The sequence below is a fragment of the Agelaius tricolor genome, unplaced genomic scaffold (genome assembly GCF_023055355.1).
Source record: "Agelaius tricolor isolate 1412-34295 unplaced genomic scaffold, bAgeTri1.0.p SCAF_69, whole genome shotgun sequence".
In the NCBI taxonomy this organism is placed as follows: Eukaryota; Metazoa; Chordata; class Aves; order Passeriformes; family Icteridae; genus Agelaius; species Agelaius tricolor.
Window position 1 is genome coordinate 1,117,070 of NW_027269329.1, and position 24,010 is coordinate 1,141,079.

The 24,010-nt window shown below is 55.4% G+C and overlaps 2 protein-coding genes across 2 annotated transcripts; both read left to right on the forward strand.

Annotated features, from left to right (window-relative positions):
* Positions 1 to 10,942: 10,942 nt before the first annotated feature.
* Positions 10,943 to 18,016, forward strand: LOC139584994 (trichohyalin-like). Its single transcript, XM_071417371.1, has 2 exons — positions 10,943 to 11,177; positions 11,708 to 18,016. The coding sequence occupies exons 1-2, from the start codon at positions 11,040 to 11,042 to the stop codon at positions 18,014 to 18,016; spliced, it is 6,447 nt and encodes a 2,148-aa protein (XP_071273472.1). The 5' UTR covers positions 10,943 to 11,039.
* A 2,651-nt stretch (positions 18,017 to 20,667) lies between these two features.
* S100A11 (S100 calcium binding protein A11) lies at positions 20,668 to 23,851 on the forward strand. Its single transcript, XM_071417404.1, has 3 exons — positions 20,668 to 20,821; positions 22,299 to 22,436; positions 23,557 to 23,851. The coding sequence occupies exons 1-3, from the start codon at positions 20,819 to 20,821 to the stop codon at positions 23,707 to 23,709; spliced, it is 294 nt and encodes a 97-aa protein (XP_071273505.1). The 5' UTR covers positions 20,668 to 20,818; the 3' UTR covers positions 23,710 to 23,851.
* Positions 23,852 to 24,010: the final 159 nt, after the last annotated feature.

Consider the following 24,010-nt stretch of genomic DNA (forward strand, 5'->3'; position numbering starts at 1 on the left):
TTCCCACCCTGAGCCTCCCCTGGCACAGCTCGAGGCCGTTCCCTCTTGTCCTGCCCCATTCCCTGGGATCAGATCCCAAATTCCCCCTGGATCCCCCTTTTCTCCAGGCTGAGCCCCCTCAGCTCCCTCAGGATTTTCCAGCTCCATTCCCATCCCTGTCCCTCTTTCCATGGTTTTCCAGAGCTGGACACAACACTGGACATTCCCCTCCCCAGTGGGCAATCCCTGCCCTGGTCATTTTTGCCACAATCCTTTGATTTTCTTTTTAACACAAATTCGATTTCTTTGATTTGCCGGGATTTTGGCCGTCGGCCTCCAGGGAAATCTTCACATTTCCAGGATCTCCGGGACCTTCCAGGACCTCTCCGGCGTGTCCCAGCTCCACCAGGCGACGCCCAGGGCCACGAGGGGTGAACTCCCTGATCTCAGTGGCCTTTGGGCTGATTTTTGTGCCCGTTTTTGGTGCCAGGAGGTCACACCCAGCCCGGGAAGGTGACAAACTTCACCTGGCAGTCGCAGCTCGGAGCCGCCGCTTTCTCCCCCCCGGAAAAGCCGTCCCTGCCTGGAAAAGAAGGAACAGAGACCCAACCAGTTCCCCTGAGACATCAAAGGCTCTGGGATTCTCCTCTGCTCGCTGCCACCCAGCCCAAAGTCACCCGGTGACACAGCCAGGGACAGGAGTGACTCGCACCGGAGGCGAGGCCGTTTTCCACCAGGACACCAAAGGGGGTTCTGCCTCTTCTCCCTCCAAATTTGGGTGTCCAGTGTGGTGGTTTTTGGTTATTTCCTGGAAAAAAAAAAAATAAATTTGGGATTCGTGACCCCTTGGGTCGGGAGTTGGCTGCTGACTGCAGGAAAAATTTCCTCTTTTTTTCTTGGTTTTTTTTTTGTTCAAACTCTCCCTTTGAGATTTTCTTGCTCAAATCTGTTCTCAGCTGAACGATTCTGATGTTTTCCCAATGTTCTTTTGGGAGGGAAGGGAACAGATTTGATTCACACTTTCGGGTCTATGGATTTCCAGCTGGGTGGAATTTAGTAGGTTTGGGGTGAAATGAAGGGAAAAGGGTGGTGGTCACTCCTCCGGTCACCTGCCTGCTCATGCCACACGAGGACAACGCCACCATCACGACAACGGGGACGGGATTTGAGTCAGAACTTCGGGAGCCGACGGAAAACATCACGAGACGAGCGGTGAGCAAAGAGTTTCCAGCAGCTCCGTGGAAAAACAGGACAGAAAAAGGTCAGAAGACGTGGCTAAAAATAAAAGAATCCCCCAAATCCCACATCCCATCCTGTCCCTAATGGTCCTCACGAGGTGTTGGGCTGGAGGCTGTTGGAGCGTCCCGAAAACCTGCCCCGTCACCGGGTGATTATTGGCCAGCCGGCCGGGAATCCACTCATTTCCCAAATTCCTCCCTGGCGTCTGCGGGGCCACGTGAATTCCCGAGCTCCAGGTCCGGCTCCAGCCACGGAAATAGGCGTTTTCCATTAAAAATAATTAGGCAAATCATCCCTGGCAGGGCAGAGGCGGAGCGAGGCCGTGGGGAGCTCCGGGTGCCTGGGGCTCCGCGGCTCCGGAGGCCGGGAACACACCAGGAACATCCCGGGATAACGTGGCCGTGTCTGCCCTGCCGATCCCGACCCAAGGTGAGTCTCCTTGGGATCCTGCAGATCCCAGGGGTCGTTTTCCAGGATAGATTCCCTGGAAAGCTGAGAAAAGGGGGATTTGTGGCGTTCGGTTTCCTCGGGGGTAAAGGTTTAGGAGGGTAAAATCCTTCCCTTGCGCTGGCTTGGCTGTAATTCTGGAATTCCCAGGGATGTTCTGGAAAATTCCCGTTGTTCCAGCACTGGATTTAATGGGATTAAAACCCCCATCCTGCCAGGACGTCCAGGATCCATTCCAAACTACTGGAAAAGGGAAAAACCCACTGGAGGAAGGAAAAACAACTGGAGAAGGGGAAAAAAAAAACTGAGGAAGGGAAGGGAGTCACTTAAAAATTATAAATCTGAAAATGTGTATCAAATCCATTGTTATCCCAAAAAAAAAAAAAGCTGGCAAATTGTTGGAATTGTTTGGCTGAGAGCAGATTTTAATGAGAAAAGCTGATTTGGGGAGCTTGAAGAGAAAAAGCGAAAAAATGAGGGCTTTTGTCCCACATTTTTCGTGGAATTGGGTGTGAAATTGTTCCTTTTTCTTGCAGCTCTCAGTCGCAGGGAGATGAGTTCCTGTTCCTGCCTGGAAGAGGCTGCCCAGAGCCATCCCTGCGCCGCGGTGGCCCCGGAGCAGAATTCCCCCATGGATCCCTGCCCGTGCCAGGACGTTTGTCCCTCCTGTCCCTGCGACCCCCCTCAGGTCCCCCTCGGGGTCACCTCCCCGTCCCTGCCCGCGGATTCCGAGCCCTGCTCGGATCCCGTGAAGATCCCGAGCTCTGGAGAGGAGCCCTTCACCTTCGAGACCCCTGGGATGTGCGTGATGAGGTTCCCGCTGCAGAAATCCATCCTGACCGTGGAGCTCTGTCCCCCTGACTCGGCCGAGATCTTCCCGCTGCCCCAGGAGGAGCTCGGGGTCTCCAAAGCCACCGGGACCTGCCTGGACAACCTGGAGAAGCTCCGGCAGGAGCTCCCGGCCGCGGATCCCTGCACCCTCGAGGTGGTGGAGCTGGGCACGGATGAGCCCTGCCAGGCCCAGGGCACGATCCTGGGGGATCCCTGCGCGTCCCAAACCGGGATTTCCACGGATGCCTGTGCATCCCAAACCGGGATTTCCACGGATCCCTGCGCGTCCCAATCCCAGGGACTTGGGGACGCTGGAGATGCCAAGGACAGCAAATCCCAAACGTCCCCACGGAGCCCGTTCCGCCTCAACTCCTGCACTTCCAGCATCGTGGAGCGCTGCCTTTCCCGCTGCCAGAGCTTGTTCCGGGGCAAGAAATAGGATTGGGATCAGTGGGATGAAGGAAAGGGGTCCCTGCCCGGCTCGGGTGAGTCTGAGCTTCCCACGAGTTACAAAAAGAGAGGAAAGACAGGAAATTGCTTCACGTGAGATTAAAAAAAAAAAAAAAAAAAAAAAAAAAAAAAAAGCTGCTTTTCAATCATCTCTTAATTACCGCGTCAGTTTGATTGCCCAACAAAAAGCGCAATAAATAATGGGAAAATGATCCCAGTGGGAATTGCAGCCGGGGTCCTGTTTCGTCACCCGCCGCCGTTTCGCTTCCCACGGATGAACGAGGAGGTTCAGAGTCCGCCTTAATTCATCCATGGTTTTGCCTTTGCATTTTTAATCCTCCTCCTTAATGGTTTTCCCCATTAAAATTTCGGGAATATTGAGGAAAGCAAATTTTCCTCGGCAATAAAACTCGAGGAGCTCCTTCCCCCACGGATGAGAATTATTTTTAGGGAATTCTGGGCTGGATCTGAGTTTGGGGACCACCAGCAGCCCCCCAGGGCTGGGGCTGCTCCCAGATTTATTTTGAGGAGCTGGAACCCAGCCTGGAATCCACATTTTCCTGGGATGAGTCCCCCCACCCCCAGAGGCTCTTCCAGGCACGGAGAATTCCAGTTAAACCAGCAGCTCCCAGTTTGCCGGAGGCTCGGAACCCCTCAGGACCCCCAGGGGAGGTGGATTTTTTGCCTGGAGGCTTCGTTTGGGAGCTCCAAAACCCAGAAGGGACGGAGAAGGAGCTCCTGGGAATGCTCGGGAAGCGCCAGAGCCTGTCCCAGCTCCCACCCCGGTGTCGCCAGCCAGAAATGGCCCTGGGAACCCGGGCAGGCCACTGGGAGAACTGGTTGGGCTGGGATTCCAGCGGCCCCGGTGTCCAGCAGGGGGGAGCCGCTCCCTCCTCCCTGCCCCGGCAGCTTCGTCCGGGCCCATCCCGATTTGCACGGAACTCGGAGAGGTTCCAGCTTTTTCCGAACCGCTGTGATGCACCCGCTTCCAAATTGAAAAATAATCATCAGGATTTAATAGCAAGAGAGCGGGGTTCTTAATTTTTTGGGAAATCCCGGCTAAAGATGGAGGGAATTCCAGCTGGGGAATTGGGTGAAAACATCTTGAAAAATAGATTGAAACGTCCCAAGGAATGGGATGAAAATATCCTGAAAAATGAGATTGAAACGTCCTGAGGAATTGGGTGAAAACATCCCAAAAATGGAATTTAAATATCCCAAGGAATGGGATGAAAATATCCTGAAAAATTAAATTAAAGCATGCCAAGGAATTTTGGGTGTAAATATCCCAAAAGTGGAATTAAAATATCCCAAGGAATGGGATGAAAATATCCTGAAAAATGAGATTAAAACATGCCAAGGAATTTTGGGTGTAAACATCCCAAAAATGGAATTAAAATATCCCAAGGAATGGGATGAAAATATCCTGAAGAATGAGATTAAAACATCCTGAGGAGGTGGGTGAAAACATCCCGAAAATGGGATGAAAACATTCCAAGGAATGGGATGAAAATAACCCGGGGAATTGAGTGAAAACAGCCCAAGGAACTGGATTAAAACATTCCAAGGAATTGGATGAAAACATCCCAAAAAAATGGGATTAAAACATCCCGAGGAATGGGAAAATGAGCATGAAAAAATCCCTCCCTCCCCAGGAGGATCAGGAAAGGGAACAGGAAAATCCAAAATGTTTGTGAGTTTGGGGCTCGGAAGGCACAGAAAGGGTTTAATTAATTCCTCCTTAATTATCATTAATGATGGTTGGATTTATTAAAAGCGTCTCAAAGCAAGGGGAGGATCCGGGATGTGAATCCCTGATTTGAATTGTGGGATTATTCAAATCCCGAGAATTCGAGGGGGGCCCTGGAATCCAATTATTGAAATATCCTCATTAACATGGGAAAAAAAAAATGGGATTAGGGAAATTTCTGACACCTCTGAACGTCAGAGGGGATTAGGGACAGCGGGAAGAGCTCGGGGAAAAAAGGAAGGATTTGATTCCAATTATTTAATCACAGGATTTGATTCCAATTATTTAATCACGGAGATGTGGGGGTGGAAAGCCCTGTGGAATGGGGAGGTTTAGGAATCTGCTCGGGGACGAGGCAAAAACGGGAAAAAAAGGCCAAAATTTGGGGCGAATTCCCGCAGCTCTCAGCAGGGGAGGAGGGAAGGAAACGGGGAGAAACGGCAAAGGAATGATGGGAAGGGGATAACGTGGAAAAAAGATGGAAAAAGATGGATAAAGCCAGTAATAATATGGATAAAACCTTCAAAAAGGGGGGTAAAAGCTGCAGTAATAAATGAAATATGAAATAAAATAGAATAAAATAGAATAAAATAAAATAAAACAAAACAAAACAAAACATATTTTAATATAAAATACATAAAATATAAAAATATATATAATATATTAATATATTATATATTTATATTATATAAAAATATTCTATATTATATATATTATATATATTATATAAATATATTATTTTTATGCATATATATATATATATATATATATATATATATAATATAAATATATTATTTTTTATGTATATAAAATATAAAAATATATAAAGTCGACCTTCCTGAGCCATTTAAGGGGCTCCCAGTCCTCCCAGTGGCTCCCAGTCCGGCACTGGGAGCAGCGCGAGCAGTTCCAGCCCCTTTCCCTCCGCGTGCCTCAGTTTCCCCGCGTGTCCCCGTCCCATTCCCGGGGATCCCAGCCCCGCTCCCGGAGCCACTTGGGGGCACTGTGGGAGAAGAATTCGCCGCTCGCTGCCGGCTCCAGGAGAATTCCAGGATCGTCCAGGAACGTCCAGGGAAAGAGCTCCAGGATCGCTGAGTCCAAGCTGGGATCGATCCCCGCCTTGGTCATCCCGAGGAATCTCCAGGAATTCCTTGGACGCTTCCAGGGGTGGCCACTCCAACCCTCCCTGGGCCCCTTCCAAGGAAAATAAAAATAAAAATAAAATAAAATAAAATAAAATAAAATAAAATAAAATAAAATAAAATAAAATAAAATAAAATAATTAAAATAAAATAAAATATATAAAATAAAAGAAAAGAAAATAGAATAGTAAAAAAAGAAAAGAAAAGAAAAGAAAAGAAAAGAAAAGAAAAGAAAATTTAAAAATAAAAGAAAATTTAAAAATAAAAGAAAATAAAATATATAAAAGAAAATAAAAGAAAATAGAATAGTAAGAAAAGAAAAGAGAAGAGAAAATTTTAAAATAAAATAAAAAATAAAATAAAACAAAATAAAATAAATCATTTTCCAATAATTTTCCCAAGTTTCCCACCCTGAGCCTCCCCTGGCACAGATCGAGGCCGTTCCTTCTCGTCCTGGCCCCATTCCCTGGGATCAGATCCCAAATCTCCCCTGGCAGATCCCAAATCCCCCCTGGATCCCCCTTTTCTCTGGGATCACATCCCAAATTCCCCCCTGGATCCCCCTTTTCCCCGGGATCGCCCCCTCAGCTCCCTCAGGATTCTCCGTTCCCGTTCCCAGCCCCGTTCCCAGCCCTGGCCCCGCTCCAGCCCCCGGCCCAGCCCCGGTTCCCATCCCAACATCCTCATTCCTCTCCCTTTGTTTCCCCTCCCTCCCCACCCCTCTCACCAAACCCGTTCTGAGCCCCGGGTGCGGCTCTGGCACCACCTGAACCCCAACCCCGGCGGGGTAAAAATAACCAAAATCCCCAAATTAACCAAAATAACCTTTCCTGCCCAGTCCCTGCCCAATTCCTGCTCAATTCCTGCCCAATTCCTGCCCAATTCCTTCCCAATTCCTGCCCAGTTCCTGCCCAATTCCTGCCCAGTTCCTGCCCAATTCCTGCCCAATTCCTGCCCAGTTCCTGCCCAATTCCTGCCCAGTTCCTTCCCAGTTCCTTCCCAATTCCTGCCCAGTTCCTGCCCAATTCCTGCCCAGTTCCTGCCCAATTCCTTCCCAGTTCCTGCCCAGTTCCTGCCCAATTCCTGCCCAGTTCCTGCCCAGTTCCTTCCCAGTTCCTTCCCAATTCCTTCCCAGTTCCTTCCCAATTCCTGCCCAATTCCTTCCCAATTCCTGCCCAGTTCCTGCCCAATTCCTGCCCAATTCCTGCTCAATTCCTGCCCAGTTCATGCCCAATTCCTGCTCAATTCCTGCCCAATTCCTGCCCAATTCCTTCCCAATTCCTGCCCAGTTCATGCCCAATTCCTGCTCAATTCCTGCCCAATTCCTGCCCAATTCCTTCCCAATTCCTGCCCAGTTCATGCCCAATTCCTGCTCAATTCCTGCCCAATTCCTGCCCAATTCCTTCCCAATTCCTGCCCAGTTCATGCCCAATTCCTGCCCAATTCCTGCTCAATTCCTGCCCAATTCCTGCTGGGGGTGCCCGTGGGAGGGGCCAGCAATTAATTCTGGAGAAAATCCTCATTAATGAGAAAGAAGCGAATAAAGATGGGGGAATTGGGTGAGGGGCGTTTCAGGGGTGTCTCCCCTGGCATTCCCAGGCTGGAATCCCAATCCTATAAAAGCTGGATTTGGGTGGGATATCCCGAATTCCCAACCCTGCCCCGTGCTGCTCTGGGTGGGATATTTGGAATTCCCGACCCTCCCTCGGAGTGTCCACAGCTGACACCCCCACCCCGCCGCCAAGGACTCATCCCATCCCAAAATTCCACAAATCCGTGCCCGATCCGGGGAATTCCGAGGGAATCTTGGGATTCCACACCCCCGTGGGCAGGGGGGCGGTTTCTGGCCTGGGATTTCTGATTCAGAGCTGAGGCCGCTGTGGGATTCGGGGCCGTCTCGGGGTTGACGTCGGAGGTGGCACCCGGGGCTCCGTGTCCTGCGTGTCACCGACCTCAGACGAGGCGTGGGGACCTCGGCCGGGCCCCGATGGCGCAGATTGGGGACAGCCGGGGACAAACAGGATGAGTGGGGTGAGGAGTCCTGGTGCCCCAGCCCGGAATGAGCCCCGCTGACCTCATCCCACTGCTCGTCCACATCCCGGCTGGAAAAGCGTCCCAGCACCCGGGCGGGACAAATTCCACCATCCCAGGTGGGTCCAGCCTGGCCTTGGGTGCTTCCAGGGATGGGGAATCCATGGAATAACCTGGGCCAGGGAAGGATTGATCCCTAAAATCCCATCTAAACCGGCCCAGGGGATCCTGGAATGGTTTGGGATGGAAAGGAACCTGAAATCCCAAAAAAATCCCACCCCAGTTCCATGGGCAGGGACCTTCCCCTATCCCAGGTGGGTCCAGCCTGGCCTTGGGCACTTCCAGGGATGGGGAATCCATGGAATAATCTGGAATAACCTGGGGTAGGAAAGGATTGATCCCTAAAATCCCATCTAAACCGGCCCAGGGGATCCTGGAAGGGTTTGGGATGGAAAGGAACCTGAAATCCCAAAAAATCCCACCCCAGTTCCATAAGCACTGCCAGGACGCGCCTGGAGCCTCGGGAAAAGCATTTTTGGGGCAAACCCAGCAGGAAAAGGGGTTCAGCACCACCAGGACGTGCCTGGAGCCTCAGGAAAAGCATTTTTGGGGCAAACCCAGCAGGAAAAGGGGTTCAGCACCACCAGGACGTGCCTGGAGCCTCGTTGCCTCATCCTGGGAATGTCACCAAATCCCAGGAAAGCGCTCCCGAGGCCAGGGACCTTTTCCAAGGCAGATTTCTGAGGCCCCAGCCCCTGGGGTGGGGATTCCAGACAGTTACAGGCCACCAAACCCCCCCTCATTTGCATAATCACCCAAAAATTCCACCCCAAAATTACAGCGTCCCAAGGGTGTCATTATGGCCCAGGCGGGGCCTAATTTGCACCAGGGTAATTTAATCCAGGTTCAGAAAAAAAAAAAAAAAAAAAGCCCAAAAATGAACGTTGGGGACAAATCCCTGGGCTGAGTGTCCCCGAGGTTATTAATTAGCCAGCATTAATTAATTGGGCTCCTACACCCAGGGTGAGCCACGGGCGAGGCTGCGGGACGAGTTCCTGCTCTGAGGTGGCCCCCGTGATGTCCCCGTCACCCTGTCCCCCCTCCAAACCCCAAATCCAGGCTCTGGAATTTTCCAGATTTCCTCTACGAGTTCCTGGGGAATAAAGGAAGAGTTAATTAATTTGCCGTTCGAAGATTAAATTAAAAAATAGGGAGATTGCGAGGTAATTACGGCCCGAGGGCAGCCGGAGGAAATTCAGCATTAATCGACCTCTCAGCAGAGGTTTCTGCTTTTATTTTTAATTAAAATCCAGCCAAGTTGAAATTAAGATGGTCCAATTAATATTAGAAGTTTCATCGTGATTTTTCTCAATGAAAAGTCATCAATTGATTACAATTTCCTTGTTCAAAAATCCATTTAAAAATCCATTTAATCGTTTAAAAGTGGTTGGGGTCGGTTTGTTTCTTACATTGGATAATGTGGCCAAATACTCATTAATGAGAATTAAAAATAAGAATAAAACTCTATAGGGGTGTCCCACGAGGATTTGGGGAATCTCACCCAGATTTTAGGGCTGAAATCTTCTTCCCTTTGCCTGATCCAAAGCTCAGCGACCTCGGGCTTGAAATTCCAAAGGAAATGCACAAAAAAAGAGACAAAAATCCCCTTTGGAATTGTGGGACGAATTACGTGGGTCATAAAGATCTTGATTGTCCCTGATCTGCTCATCCTGAGCCCTGCTGCCATCAGCACTTAAATTTTCTTTTTAATTAATTTAATTAATTTAATTAATTTAATTTAAATATTAATCCCTATTTTCATGTGGTTTTGCAGGTGTTAAAGACATAAACCCCCACCCATAACACAAATATTTACACTGAAATCCACCCTCCTCCATTTACGCTCTGGAGTCCTTCCAGATTCCCCCCAAAAACATCCGAAACTCGACCATAAAAGGATTTTACAGCCAGGATTTTCCAGGATTAGGCGGAACCGGCCTGAAGAGCCGCTGCTATTTCGGGGCGAAAATGATAGGGAAGGGTTGATAAAGCCAAATAACCCGTTTGGGACTGGGCTTGGCCCAGGATGAATCAGGACAACGTCCACGAAGGGTGGCTCCTCTCCAACCCCAACGGGGACCCTATAAAAGCAGCCCCGTCCTCGCCTGGCTCCGCACGGCTTCCCAGGAATCCCACTCGCTCCCGACGGTGACTTGGGTGAGTGGCTCCCTTGGGAATGTTCCCTCTGCCGGGAATTTTCCCCTTGGTTGGGAATTCTGGTGTTTCCCCGGGATTTCATGGAGGACGGGAGAGTCGTTCCCGGCGTTTTTTGGGAATACCCAAGGGTTTCTCCCTGTTGGGGTTGTTGGGTTGGGTTGTCGCTGAGGGAAGGGAATAGGGGAGAGGTCTGGGGGCTTTCTTGGGTGTGGGGTCAGCTCCCGGCCGGAGCAGTGGCCCCTTCTCCGTGGAAATTCCGGCGTTTCCACGGGGCAGGGAGTGCTCGTGTGCCCGGGCACGTTCCGGAGGCGGGAATCGGGCACGGCGCAGCTCCCCGGGATCAGATCGGGCACGGAGGTTCCCCATGGGCGGCTTGGGGATGCCACAAGGGAGGAAGGAGGGAAGGAGGAGGCTTTGGAGGTTTCCAGACGCAGCTCTTGAGGTCTCTGCCCCAGATCTTGTCTTGGGTTGGGTTAAAGCTGCTCTCACCAGGATCACAGGGATGGATCTTGGAAACACCAGGAAGTCCTGGAATGAGGCCATGGAGATGCTCCAAGGGCTGGGGGAAGGTTGGGAGAGCTGGAGGTGTTCACCTGGAGAGGAGAAGCTCCGTGGAGACCTCCCTGGACAGCAGAGGGGCTGGACTGGTTCCATTTAGTGCCCATTCCAAGGAAATATTCCATGGGATAACCCCACGGGGCAGGATCTGGGGGCAGCTCCTGAGTCAGCACCGCCGGGTCCCTCCCTGTCACCGCATCCCCGTCACCATTCCCGCTCCGACGTCACCCAAACGCGTCCGTGGCGAGGCCAGAGGCCACTCCCCATCCCACTGAAACCCCGGAATGTGTTCCCAGGGGGGAACACGGAGCCGGGAATTCTCCTCCCTCCTCCCAAAGGGATCCCCCAGCCCCTGGTCCGCTCCTGTCCCTCGCAGGCTCGCTCGGATCTGCAGGATGTCCCCGTTCTTGGACAGCATCGCCACCATCGTCGGCGTCTTCCAGCAGCACGCCCGGGGAGATGGGGACGGCGCCGGGCTCAGCCGCAGGAGGATGAGGGAGCTGATCCAGAGGGAGTTCGCAGATTCCCTGGTGGTGAGCGCTGCAGGAAGGGCCGGGATGTGGGAATGGCAAAATCCTCCCTGGAAAGGGAACGGGGAGGGTTCCACCAAAGGCTGGGCTCCACCAAAGGTTGGGCTCCACCAAAGGCTGGGTTCCACCAAAGGCTGGGCTCCACCAAAGGTTGGGCTCCACCAAAGGCTGGGCTCCACCAAAGGCTGGGCTCCACCAAAGGCTGGGCTCCACCAAAGGTTGGGTTCCTTTGTGCCGGGAAGGGAATGGAGAATTCCTGAGGGAGCTGGGGGGGGCTCAGCCTGGAGAAAAGGGGGATCCAGGGGGGATTTTGGGGAATGAATTCCCACAGCTGGTGCTGAGCCCTAAAAGTGAAATTGTGAGAGATGGAAGGACAATTCCTGTGACTCTTCCCATTGTGGCAATCGATGTCCCCCAAGGAGCAGGAAGACAAAAATTCCCCTTTTTCCCCTCCCATTGTTGCATTTCTCCCCCAAGGAGAGGGAAGACAAAAATTCCCCTTTTTCCCCCCACCCCGTGTTTTTTCCCTGCAGAAGCCACACGACCCTCAGACCATCGAGAAGATCCTGCAGTTCCTGGAGTGGGATGGGGACGGGGACATCGACTTCAACGAGTTCCTCCTCCTGGTGTTCCGGGTGGCCAAGTGCTGCTTCTGGTTCCAGCCAAGGGCCCCGTTCCTGGTGCAGAGGACAAAGCTCCCGACTGGAGGAAAATCCCTGCGGGAGCCGGAATTCAGGAGCAGAGGGAGCCGCCGGCAGCTCCAGGAGGAGGAGGAGGAACGACAAACCTGGGAGAGGATTCGTGAGGCTGAGCTGCAAGGAGACCTCAGGGTCAGGGAGGTGGAAATCTCGGAGGAAACGAGGAGGGATCAGCAGGAACGTCACACGCGGAGTGGGGAGCTGATCCCTCAGGAATACCGGGAACGGAGCCAGGAGCCGAGCGAGCAGCGGGAGAGCCGGAGAAGGCGGCAGCCCCCGGAGCAGGACAGACGAGAGGGAGGCAGGAGAGACCAGGAGGAAGAAGTGGCAGACGTGAGGACGGGCAAGCAACGCCGAGAACCCCAACCACGGCCGGACCGGTGGAGCCGCCAGGAGCCAGGGCGTGATGAAAGAGCCCAGCGGCCACGAGGAGCAGATGGAGAAGGTGACAATCAGCCACAGGAACCCGAATTGCTCCGGGAAGAGAGGAGACGGCACCGCCGGAGTGAGCTGGGACAAAGAGAGCTGGAAGGGAGAAGCAGCCGGGCGGCTGAGCTGGAATGTGCAGAGTCCAGGCGGCCGCACCAGTCGTACCTGGAGGAACCGTTAGAGATCGACCTCGGGGAATGTGGGAGAGCAGAGCCAGAGGAACGGGGCTACGGACAGAGGACAAAGCGGGAACGGGAGCTGGAATCTGCAGAAAGGGAAAGGGAGATCCGGGAGGAGCAGGAGAGGGAAGAAAGAGACGATCCCAGAAGAAAAGGGAGAAGGAGAGAGAGAAGGGTGGATGAGGAACAGGAGATGGAGGTGGAGGTGTCTGAGCGCAGAACATGGGAAAGGGAGGAAGAAGTGGCTGCCAGAAACCTGAGAGAGACACGGGAGAGACGAGAGCGAGACATCCGTGAGATTGAAGATGATGGAAGGAGACAGAGAGAATCAGTGAGGTACGAGAGGGACAGAGAAATCTCAGTGGCAGCAACTGAAGTTGACGTCAAAGTGCGCCGTGAGATCCGGGAACCACGAGAGGAGCTGAGGAGGAGGGATTGTCCCCGTGAGTGTGGAGAAGACAGAAGAATTTGCCCCAGAAGAGAAAGAGAGGAGACCCTGAGGGAGAGGAGAATCGACCAGGAACAGGAGCTGGAGCTGGAGGGCTCTGAGCAGCAGGCAAGGGAAAGGAGGGAAGAAGTGACCAGAATTGGCCAGAGAGAGACACGGGACAGACAAGAGCGAGACATCCGTGAGATTGAAGCTGATGGGAGGAGACAGGGAGAAACCCTGAGGTACGAAAGGGACAGAGAGATCTCAGTGGCAGAAGCCGATGTCAAAGTGCGCCGTGAGATCCGGGAACCACGAGAGGAGCTGAGAAGGAGAGAGCGTCCGTGTGAGCGTGAGCAGGAAGCAGAGCCAGAGAGGAGAATCGCCCGGGTCAGAGAGAGGGGAGAGGCCCTGAGGGAGAGGAGAATTGACCAGGAACGGGAGCTGGAGGTGTCTGAGCGCCGGGCACGAGAAAGGGAAGAAGTGGCTGCCATTGGCCAGAGGGAGACACGGGACAGACGTGAGCGTGAAATTCGTGAGATTGAAGTTGATGGAAGGAGACAGAGAGAAACCCTGAGGTACGAGAGGGACAGAGAGATCTCAGTGGCAGCAGCTGAAGTTGACGTCAAAGTGCGCCGTGAGATCCGGGATCCACGAGAGGAGCTGAGGAGGAGGGATTGTCCCCGTGAGTGTGGAGAAGACAGAAGAATTTGCCCCAGAAGAGAAAGAGAGGAGAACCTGAGGGGGAGGAGAATCGACCAGGAACAGGAGCTGGAGCTGGAGGGCTCTGAGTGCCAGGCAAGGGAAAGGGAGGAAGAAGTGACCAGAGTTGGCCAGAGAGAGACACGGGACAGACGAGAGCGAGACATCCGTGAGATTGAAGATGATGGAAGGAGGCAAAGAGAAACCCTGAGGTACGAGAGGGACAGAGAGATCTCAGTGGCAGCAGCTGAAGCCGATGTCAAAGTGCGCCGTGAGATCCGGGAACGGGAACCACGAGAGGAGCTGAGGAGGAGAGAGCGTCCCTGTGAGCGTGAGCAGGAAGCAGAGCCAGAGAGGAGAATCTCCCGGGTCAGAGAGAGGGGAGAGGCCCTGAGGGAGAGGAGAATTGACCAGGAACGGGAGCTGGAGGTGTCTGAGCGCCGGACACGGGAAAGGGTGGATGAAGAGGCCACAATTGGCCGGAGAGAGACACGGGACAGACGTGAAATTTGTGAGATCCGTGACCTTGAGGCTGATGCAAGAAGACAGAGAGAATCAGTGAGGTACGAAAGGGACAGAGAGATCTCAGTGGCAGCAGCTGAAGCTGACGTCAAAGTGCGCCGTGAGATCCGGGAACGAGGAGAGGAGCTGAGAAGGAGAGAGCGTCCCTGTGAGCGTGAGGAGGAAGCAGAGCCAGAGAGGAGAATCTCCCGGGTCAGAGAGAGGGGAGAGGCCCTGAGGGAGAGGAGAATTGACCAGGAACGGGACGTGGAGGTGGAGGTGTCTGAGCGCCAGACACGGGAAAGGGAAGAAGTGGCTGCCATTGGCCAGAGAGAGACACGGGACAGACGTGAGCGAGACATCCGTGAGATTGAAGATGATGGGAGGAGACAGAGAGAAACCCTGAGGTACGAGAGGGAGAGAGAGATCTCAGTGGCAGCAGCTGAAGCCAATGTCAAAGTGTGCCGTGAGATCCGGGAACCACGAGAGGAGCTGAGGAGGAGAGAGCGTCCCTGTGAGCGTGAGGAGGAAGCAGAGCCAGAGAGGAGAATCTCCCGGGTCAGGGAGAGGGAAGAGGCCCTGAGGGAGAGGAGAATCGACCAGGAACGGGAGCTGGACGTGAAGGGCTCTGAGCGCCGGGCACGAGAAAGGGAAGAAGTGGCTGCCATTGGCCAGAGAGAGACACGGGACAGACGAGAGCGTGAAATTCGTGAGATTGAAGGTGATGGGAGGAGACAAAGAGAAACCCTGAGGTACGAAAGGGACAGAGAGATCTCAGTGGCAGCAGCTGAAGCCGATGTCAAAGTGCGCCGTGAGATCCGGGAACGAGGTGAGGAGCTGAGGAGGAGAGATTGTCCCCGTGAGTGTGGAGAAGACAGAAGAATTTGCCCCAGAAGAGAAAGAGAGGAGACCCTGAGGGAGAGGAGAATCGACCAGGAACGGGAGCTGGAGCTGGAGGGCTCTGAGCGTCAGGCAAGGGAAAGGAGGGAAGAAGTGACCAGAGTTGGCCGGAGAGAGACACGGGACAGACGAGAGCGAGACATCCGTGAGATTGAAGGTGATGGGAGGAGACAGAGAGAAACCCTGAGGTACGAGAGGGACAGAGAGATCTCAGTGGCAGCAGCAGAAGCCGATGTCAAAGTGCGCCGTGAGATCCGGGAACCACGAGAGGAGCTGAGGAGGAGAGAGCGTCCGTGTGAGCGTGAGGAGGAAGCAGAGCCAGAGAGGACAATCTCCCGGGTCAGAGAGAGGGGAGAGGCCCTGAGGGAGAGGAGAATTGATCAGGAGCTGGATGTGGAGGTGGAGGTGTCTGAGCGCCGGACACGGGAAAGGGTGGATGAAGAGGCCACAGTTGGCCGGAGAGAGACACGGGACAGACGTGAAATTCGTGAGATCCGTGACCTTGAAGCTGATGCAAGAAGACAGAGAGAATCAGTGAGGTACGAAAGGGACGGAGAGATCTCAGTGGCAGCAGCTGAAGTTGACATCAAAGTGCGCCGTGAGATCCGGGAACGAGGTGAGGAGCTGAGGAGGAGAGAGCGTCCCTGTGAGCGTGAGGAGGAAGCAGAGCCAGAGAGGAGAATCTCCCGGGTCAGAGAGAGGGGAGAGGCCCTGAGGGAGAGGAGAATCGACCAGGAACGAGACGTGGAGGTGTCTGAGCACCAGACACAAGAAGAAGTGGCCAGGGGCAGCCGGAGAGAGACACGGGACAGACGTGAAATTTGTGAGATCCGTGAACTTGAAGCTGATGCAAGAAAACAGAGAGAATCAGTGAGGTACGAAAGGGACAGAGAGATCTCAGTGGCAGCAGCTGAAGCCGATGTCAAAGTGCGCCGTGAGATCCGGGAACGAGGTGAGGAGCTGAGGAGGAGGGATTGTCCCCGTGAGTGTGGAGAAGACAGAAGAATTTGCCCCAGAAGAGAAAGAGAGGAGACCCTGAGGGAGAGGAGAATCGACCAGGAACGGGAAGTGGAGGTGTCTGAGCGCCGGGCACGAGAAAGGGAAGAAGTGGCTGCCATTGGCCAGAGAGAGACACGGGACAGACGTGAGCGTGAAATTCGTGAGATTGAAGATGATGGAAGGAGACAGAGAGAAACCCTGAGGTACGAGAGGGACAGAAAGATCTCAGTGGCAGCAGCTGAAGCCGATGTCAAAGTGCGCCGTGAGATCCGGGAACCACGAGAGGAGCTGAGGAGGAGAGAGCGTCCGTGTGAGCGTGGGGAGGAAGCAGAGCCAGAGAGGAGAATCTCCCGGGTCAGAGAGAGGGGAGAGGCCCTGAGGGAGAGGAGAATTGACCAGGAACGGGAGCTGGAGGTGTCTGAGCGCCGGGCACGAGAAAGGGAAGAAGTGGCTGCCATTGGCCAGAGAGAGACACGGGACAGACGAGAGCGAGACATCCGTGAGATTGAAGATGATGGAAGGAGACAGAGAGAATCAGTGAGGTACGAGAGGGACAAAGAGATCTCAGTGGCAGCAGCAGAAGCCGATGTCAAAGTGCGCCGTGAGATCCGGGAACGAGGTGAGGAGCTGAGGAGGAGGGATTATCCCTGTGAGTGTGGAGATGACAGAAGAATTTGCCCCAGAAGAGAAAGAGAGGAGACCCTGAGGGAGAGGAGAATCAGCCAGGAACGGGACGTGGAGGTGTCTGAGCGCCGGGCACGGGAAAGGGAGGAGACACAAGGGCGAGAAATTCGTGAGATTGAAGATGATGGAAGGAGACAGAGAGAATCAGTGAGGTACGAGAGGGACAGAGAGATCTCAGTGGCAGCAGCTGAAGCCGATGTCAAAGTGCGCCGTGAGATCCGGGAACCACAAGAGGAGCTGAGGAGGAGAGAGCGTCCCTGTGAGCGTGGGGAGGAAGCAGAGCCAGAGAGGAGAATCTCCCGGGTCAGAGAGAGGGGAGAGGCCCTGAGGGAGAGGAGAATTGACCAGGAACGGGAGCTGGAGGTGTCTGAGCGCCGCAGCCGCCGTGCCCGGGACAGGGAGGCAGAAGTGACCATCACTGACCAGAGGGAGGAGATCAGGCTGGAGGTCGTGGAGGAGGAAGATGAGGAGGAGGAGCTGGAGCCGGGCCGGTGCCGGTACCAGACCCTGGACGTGGACACCGCTGATCTCTGCCCCCCGGGACAGGAGGCGCCCGTCAGTGACCTCAGGGTCCGGTACCGCCCCGCTGACCCCGATGTCCGGCCCGAGGTGCGGCTGCTGCCCGAGCCCCTGGAGCCCCAGACCGTGGCCTACTTGGTGCACGTCATCCAGAACCTGCAGGACCCCGAGGCCGCCACCTACGAGATCGTGTGCCGCCAGCCCGGCCAGCGGGGCCGGCCCGTGCGCGTCCGGACCTGCCCCGCGTCCCCGCGGCCACCGAGTGACCCCCTCAGGGGCCACCCCGAGGTGCCACCATCCCAATGCCCCCAGGAAAAGCCCGACGAGGGTCTGGATGAGCCCCGGGAAAGATGCGGAAAAGAGGCGAAGGACGGAGCCCCGCGGGATTCCGGAGCCCCGCGGGATTCCGGCGAGCCGGAGGCCGTGAAGGGCGAGCGGGTGAAATGCAAGGAGCTCCGGAGGCGCCCCGAGGTCCCCGAGGTGGAGCAGGGCCAGCCCCAGGGCGAGGGGCCCCAGAAGGCCCCGCGGGAGCCCGGATCCGGCTGCCCCCGGCGAGAGCGCGAGGACGGCGAGGCCAAGGGCTGCATCCCCCCGGAACGCCGGGATCCAGAGAGGAGAGAGCCCGGAGAGACCCTCAGGGAGGGAACCCAGGAGGGCGAGGAGGCTCCTGAGGAGGAACCCAGCAAGAGGAGCCCCCGGGAAGCCGAAAACTCCCGGGTTTCTCAGGACGGTGGCACCAAGCAGGGCCAGGAGGCCCCGCAGGAGGCCCCGAGCCGCCCCAGGGATGAATCCAAGACGTCCTGAGGGGGATCTGCCTCTCCCCGGAGCCTCTCCAGGTCCTTTTGAGGATCACTTCTGCCCCTCAGGATGTGGTGGCCCAGCAGTGATGGACTCAAAAGGATCCTGGGGTGTCCAGTGGGGTCTGGGGGCTTTTCCCTGGAATGAATCCTCAGCAGGAAGCGAGATCCCCCCGGATCCGGAGTTTCTGCTTCCCTGCTGGGTGTGCCCCTCGATATTTAATCACTTTTTCTGCTCTAATTGGAGTCCTTGGGTGCCTCTGTCCTCTTTTGCACCCTGGGGTGTCACTTCAGGTTCCCCTCAGCCCTGGGGCTGGGGCTGCTCTTGGCTTCTGCCGTTAAACTCCAAAAAAATTCCTGATTTTGGGGCCTGGAAATCCTAAAGACTGGGGGGAAAAAAAAAATCACCTTTTTAGCCTCGATTCCAGCAGAATTCCAGCTCCAGGCCCAGGGGTTTGGAGCCACAGGGTGCTGGTGGTGGGTGGGAGATTCTCCTTCTCCTCCTTTTCCTTTTCCTTCCTTTTTATCGCATGGAAAATGGGAATAAACGGCTGATTCCTGCAGAGGCTCCGAGCGTCACCTTCCAGAGGGCTGGGAGGGCTGGGAGGGCTGGGATCCGGCATTCCCAGTTCAGGTCAGGCATTCCCAGTTGGGATCAGGCATTCCCAGTTCGGGTCAGGCATTCCCAGTTGGGATCAGACATTCCCATTTCAGTCCCAAACTCCTCCTGATCCCAAATCCCACCCAATCCCCAATTCCCATTCCCAATTCCCACCCCAGGCTGGAGCCAGGGGCTCTCCCAAGGCTCCGTCCCTGCACTGACCCTGAGTGATGGGGACAGGGACAGGAACAGCGACAGGAACAGGAACAGGAACAGTGACACTGGCAGGGCTCGGTGACAATGCCAGGGGCGGTGACACAGCTGCCAGCACTTGGTGACAATGCCAGGGACAGGAACAGGAAGAGGAACACAGCTCTGTGACACTGGCAGGGCTCAGTGATGGGGACAGGGACAGCATTGGTGACAATGCCAGTGCTCAGTGACAAGGACAGGGCCAGGGGCAGTGACACAGCTCGGTGACAGTGCCAGGGACAGGAACAGTGACAGGAACAGGAATAGTGACATTGGCAGGGCTCAGTGACAATGCCAGGGGCGGTGACACAGCTGCCAGCACTTGGTGGCAGTGCCAGGGACAGTGCCAGGGACAGTGACACAGCTCAGTGACAATGCCAGGGACAGGAACAGTGACAGGAGCAGGAACAGTGACACTGGCAGGGCTCAGTGATGGGGACAGGGACAGTGACACAGCTCGGTGACAATGCCAGGGACAGGAACAGTGACACTGGCAGGGCTTGGTGACAATGCCAGGGACAGTGACACAGCTGTCAGCCCTTGGTGGCAGTGCCAGGGACAGTGGCACAGCTCGGTGACAATGCCAGGGACAGTGACACAGCTCGGTGGCAATGCCAGGGACAGTGACAGTCACACAGCTCGGTGGCAATGCCAGGGACAGTGTCACAGCTGTCAGCCCTTGGTGACAATGCCAGGGACAGTGGCAGGGCTGGGTGACAGTGCCAGGGACAGTGGCACAGCTCGGTGGCAATGCCAGGGACAGTGACACGGCTTGGTGGCAATGCCAGGGACAGTGACACAGCTCGGTGACAGTGCCAGGGACAGTGGCACAGCTCGGTGGCAATGCCAGGGACAGTGACACAGCTGTCAGCCCTTGGTGACAATGGCAGGGACAGTGACACAGCTGTCAGCCCTTGGTGGCAGTGCCAGGGACAGCGACACGGCTTGGTGGCAGTGCCAGGGACAGTGACACAGCTGTCAGCACTTGGTGGCAGTGCCAGGGACAGTGACACAGCTCGGTGACAGTGCCAGGGGCAGTGCCAGGGACAGTGGCAGGGCTGGGTGGCAATGCCAGGGACAGTGACACAGCTGTCAGCCTTGGTGACAGTGCAGGGATAGTGCCATGGCTGTCAGCCCTTGGTGGCAGTGCCAGGGGCAGTGCCAGGGACAGGGACAGTGCCAGGGCCATGTGGCCGCACAGATGGCGGCGTCTCCCTCCCGCAGCCTCCGGGACCGGAATGTCCCAGATGCCCGGGATTGGCCCTGGCACAGGGAAATGTCACCTCCCCTTCCCCCCGCGATGTCACCGGGGGGTTCCGAGCGGGAGGGAAACCCCAAAGGGAGATCCCAGCTCGGGAAAATTCCCTTTGGGAGAGGCGGATTGGGGGAAAACCCCAAAATTCGGGAAAAATGGGAGTTCGGGGGCAGGAAATTGAGGGGAAAGGGAAAACCTCCCGAGTCCCAGATCAGAATTCCCGGGATCCCAAAACTCATCCTGATCCCTGGTGTTTAACCCCTCTCCGCTCCAGGCTCCCCCCAGAAGATTTTGGGGAATTTTTCCTTTTTTCCTTTTCCAGCCTCCCCCTGAATATTTTGGGATTTTCCCTTTTCCAGTCTCTCCCGGAAGATTTTTAAGGAAATTTCCCCCCTTTTTCCCCCAACCTCCCCGTTAAGATCTTTAGGATTTTCCCCCCGCTCCCATGCCCGAGGACGACTCCAGGGATATCCCAAGGAGCAAACGGGGATGGAGCCGGATTCGGGAATGCCCGCAAAGCCCCGGACCGGGCCGGGCACATTCCAGGGGCGCGGGAGGAGCCGCGGTTGCGCTGGAAACGGGAATTGCCCAACGCGTCCGGGGCTGACTCAGCCCGGGCGGGGCTCCCGAACTTTCCCCGAGCTTTTTCTCCCGATCCTGCAACTCCAAAAACCGGAGCGGAGCCGCCGCCTGTCCCAGCCATGGTGAGGGAATCCCGGGAATTTGGGGGGCAGATGGATCCCGAGCGGCGGAAAATGGAGATTTTCCGGCAAAACGCCCCAAAATCGGAGTGGGAGGGGATAGGGCGTGGTCCCAAGGGGAGGAAGGAATAGGGGGAAGGAACGGAAAAATGGGGGGAAAATAGGGGGAGAACAGGGGGGTGAAGCAGGTAAAAAACGGGTGGAAAATGGGGGGAAAACGGGGGAAAAGGGGAAAATCAGGGTGGGAGAAACAGGAAGAAAACGGGTGGAAAATGGGGGGCAGAAACCGGAAGGAAAATGAGAAAAAGTAGAGAAAACCAGGAAAAAACTGGGGGGAAACAGGGAAAAAAAAAAAAAAAAAACAGAGAAAAACGGGGGAAATGGGTAAAAACCGGGGGAAATGGGTGAAAAACAAGGAAAACTCGGGGTGGGGTGGGGGAAAAGGGGGAAAGAGCGGATCCAGCCCGGCCCTTGGCACGGATCCGCCGCCTCCCCAGGGCATTTTCCAGGAGCCGCTCCCGCTCCGGGCCCGTCCCGCTGCGCCAGGGAGCGAAACCCAGGGAAAAATGCGGCGGGACGGGTCCGGCTGAGCCCTTCCCGCAGCCCGAAAAAGCCGGGATTGCTCTTGGAAAAGCTGGAGCGGGCACAGGAGGGGCTTCCCTGCTCCCTAAAAAACTCGGGATTGCTCCTTGGCACGCCTGGAGTGGGCACAGGAGGCTCCTCATCCCCAAAAAACTGGGATTGCCCCTGGCACGCCTGGAGTGGGCACAGGAGGCTCCTCCAGCCCTTCCCTCATCCCCAAAAAACTGGGATTGCCCCTGGAACACCTGGAATGGGCACAGGAGGCTCCTCCAGCCCTTCCCTCATCCCAAAAAAATTGGGATTGCCCCTGGAACACCTGGAATGGGCAGAGGAGGCTCCTCCAGCCCTTCCCTCATCCCAAAAAAATTGGGATTGCCCCTGGAACACCTGGAATGGGCAGAGGAGGCTCCTCCAGCCCTTCCCTCATCCCAAAAAAATTGGGATTGCCCCTGGAACACCTGGAATGGGCAGAGGAGGCTCCTCCAGCCCTTCCCTCATCCCAAAAAAATTGGGATTGCCCTTGGCACACCTGGAATGGGCACGGGAGGCTCCTCCAGCCCTTCCCTCATCCCCAAAAAAATCGCAATTGCTCCTGGAATGGGCAGAGGGGGCCTCTCCCTGCTCCCAAAAATCCTGGAATGGGCACGGGAGGCTCCTCCAGCCCTTCCCTCATCCCCAAAAAAACCCGGGATTTCTCCCTGGCACACCTGGAATGGGCACGGGAGGCTCCTCCAGCCCTTCCCTCATCCCCAAAAAACCACAACTGCTCCTGGAATGGGCAGAGGGGGCCTCTCCCTGCTCCCAAAAACCCCAGAATTGCCCCCGGCACACCCGGGACGGGCAGAGGGGGCTCCCCCGCCCTGCCCTGACCCCAAATCCCGGGATTTTGGCCGCCCAGCCCACGGAGACGGAGCGCTGCATCGAGTCGCTGCTGGCCGTGTTCCAGCGCTACGCCGGCCGCGAGGGCGACTCCTGCACCCTCTCCAAGCGGGAATTCCGCGCCTTCATGGACACCGAGCTGGCCGCCTTCACCAAGGTGCGGGAACGGGGGGGCCTGGGATCCACGGGGTGGGGTCCATGGAGTGGGATCCATGGGATTGGGATGGGATCAGTGTGATCCATGGGATTGGGAGGGGATTGATGGGATGGGATCCATGGGATGGGATGGGATCCATGGGATTGGGATGGGATCCATGGGATGGGATCCATGGGGTGGGATCCATGGGATGGGATTCATGGGATGGGATGGGATCAGTGTGATCCATGGGATTGGGATGGGATCACTGTGATTCATGGGATTGGGATGGGATCCATGGGATGGGATCCATGGGATTGGGATGGAATCCATGGGATGGGATCCATGGGATTGGGATGAGATCAGTGTGATCCATGGGATTGGGATGGGATTGATGGGGTGGGATTCATGGGATCAATGTGATCCATGGGATCCATGGAGTAGGAGGGGATTGATGGGATGGGATCCATGGGATGGGGATGGGATCCATGGGATCGATGGGATGGGATCAATGCAATCCATGGGATTGGGATGGGATGGGATGGGATTGATGGGATGGGATCAATGCAATCCATGGGATTGGGATGGGATGGGATCCATGGGATCCATGGAATGGGGTGGGGATAGGATCAATGGAATGGGATCAATGGAATGGGATGGGATCGATAGGAGAGGATGGGATCCACGGGGTTGGGATGGGATCAGCGGGTTGGGATGGGACCAATGAGATGGGATCCATGGGAACAATGGGATCAATGGAATGGGATGGGATCGATGGGATGGGATCCATGGGAACAATGGGATCAATGGAATGGGATGGGATCCATGGGATGGGATCCATGGGAACAATGGGATCAATGGAATGGGATGGGATCCATGGGATGGGATCAATGGAACAATGGGATCAATGGAATGGGATGGGATCCATGGGATGGGATCAATGGGATGATCCAGGGGGTCCCTGCCCTGGGGCTGTGCCAGGATGGGATTGTGGGAACGTCCCTGAACGTGGCTGTTCGAGGTGGATTCTCCATCCCAAACCACTCCAGGATTCCCTGAGCTCCCCTCCCTTCCTGGGCAGGGAATTCCCCCCCTCATTCCAGGCACAAATTCCCATTTTTTTGGGGTTTTTTTCCCCCAGAACCAGAAGGACCCGGGCGTGGTGGACAGGATGATGAAGAAGCTGGACATGAACAGCGACGGGCAGTTGGACTTCCAGGAGTTCCTGAACCTCATCGGGGGCATCGCCGTGGCCTGCCACGACTCCCTGATCCTCAAATCCCCCAAACCCTGAACCCAGAGGCTCCGGCTCCAGCCCAGATCCCCCCCGGAATTCCCCATGGAGTGCTGGAAGTGAGGGAATGCGAGCATTCCCTTTTTCACCCCACTCCTCCCCCTGCTTTTTTATGGATAAATAAAAGTTTGAAAACGTTGAAGACCCCGAGGGATTCTGGGATCTGTGAAGGGGTGGTGGGGGGAAGAATCCCAAAGTGATCCTCACCTGCTCAAAATTCCAGGGATTCCCTGCAGGGATGGGGATCCAAGCTGGGACCTCCCTGAGCCCCTTCCGGTGCTTCCCAACCCTTCTTCCATGG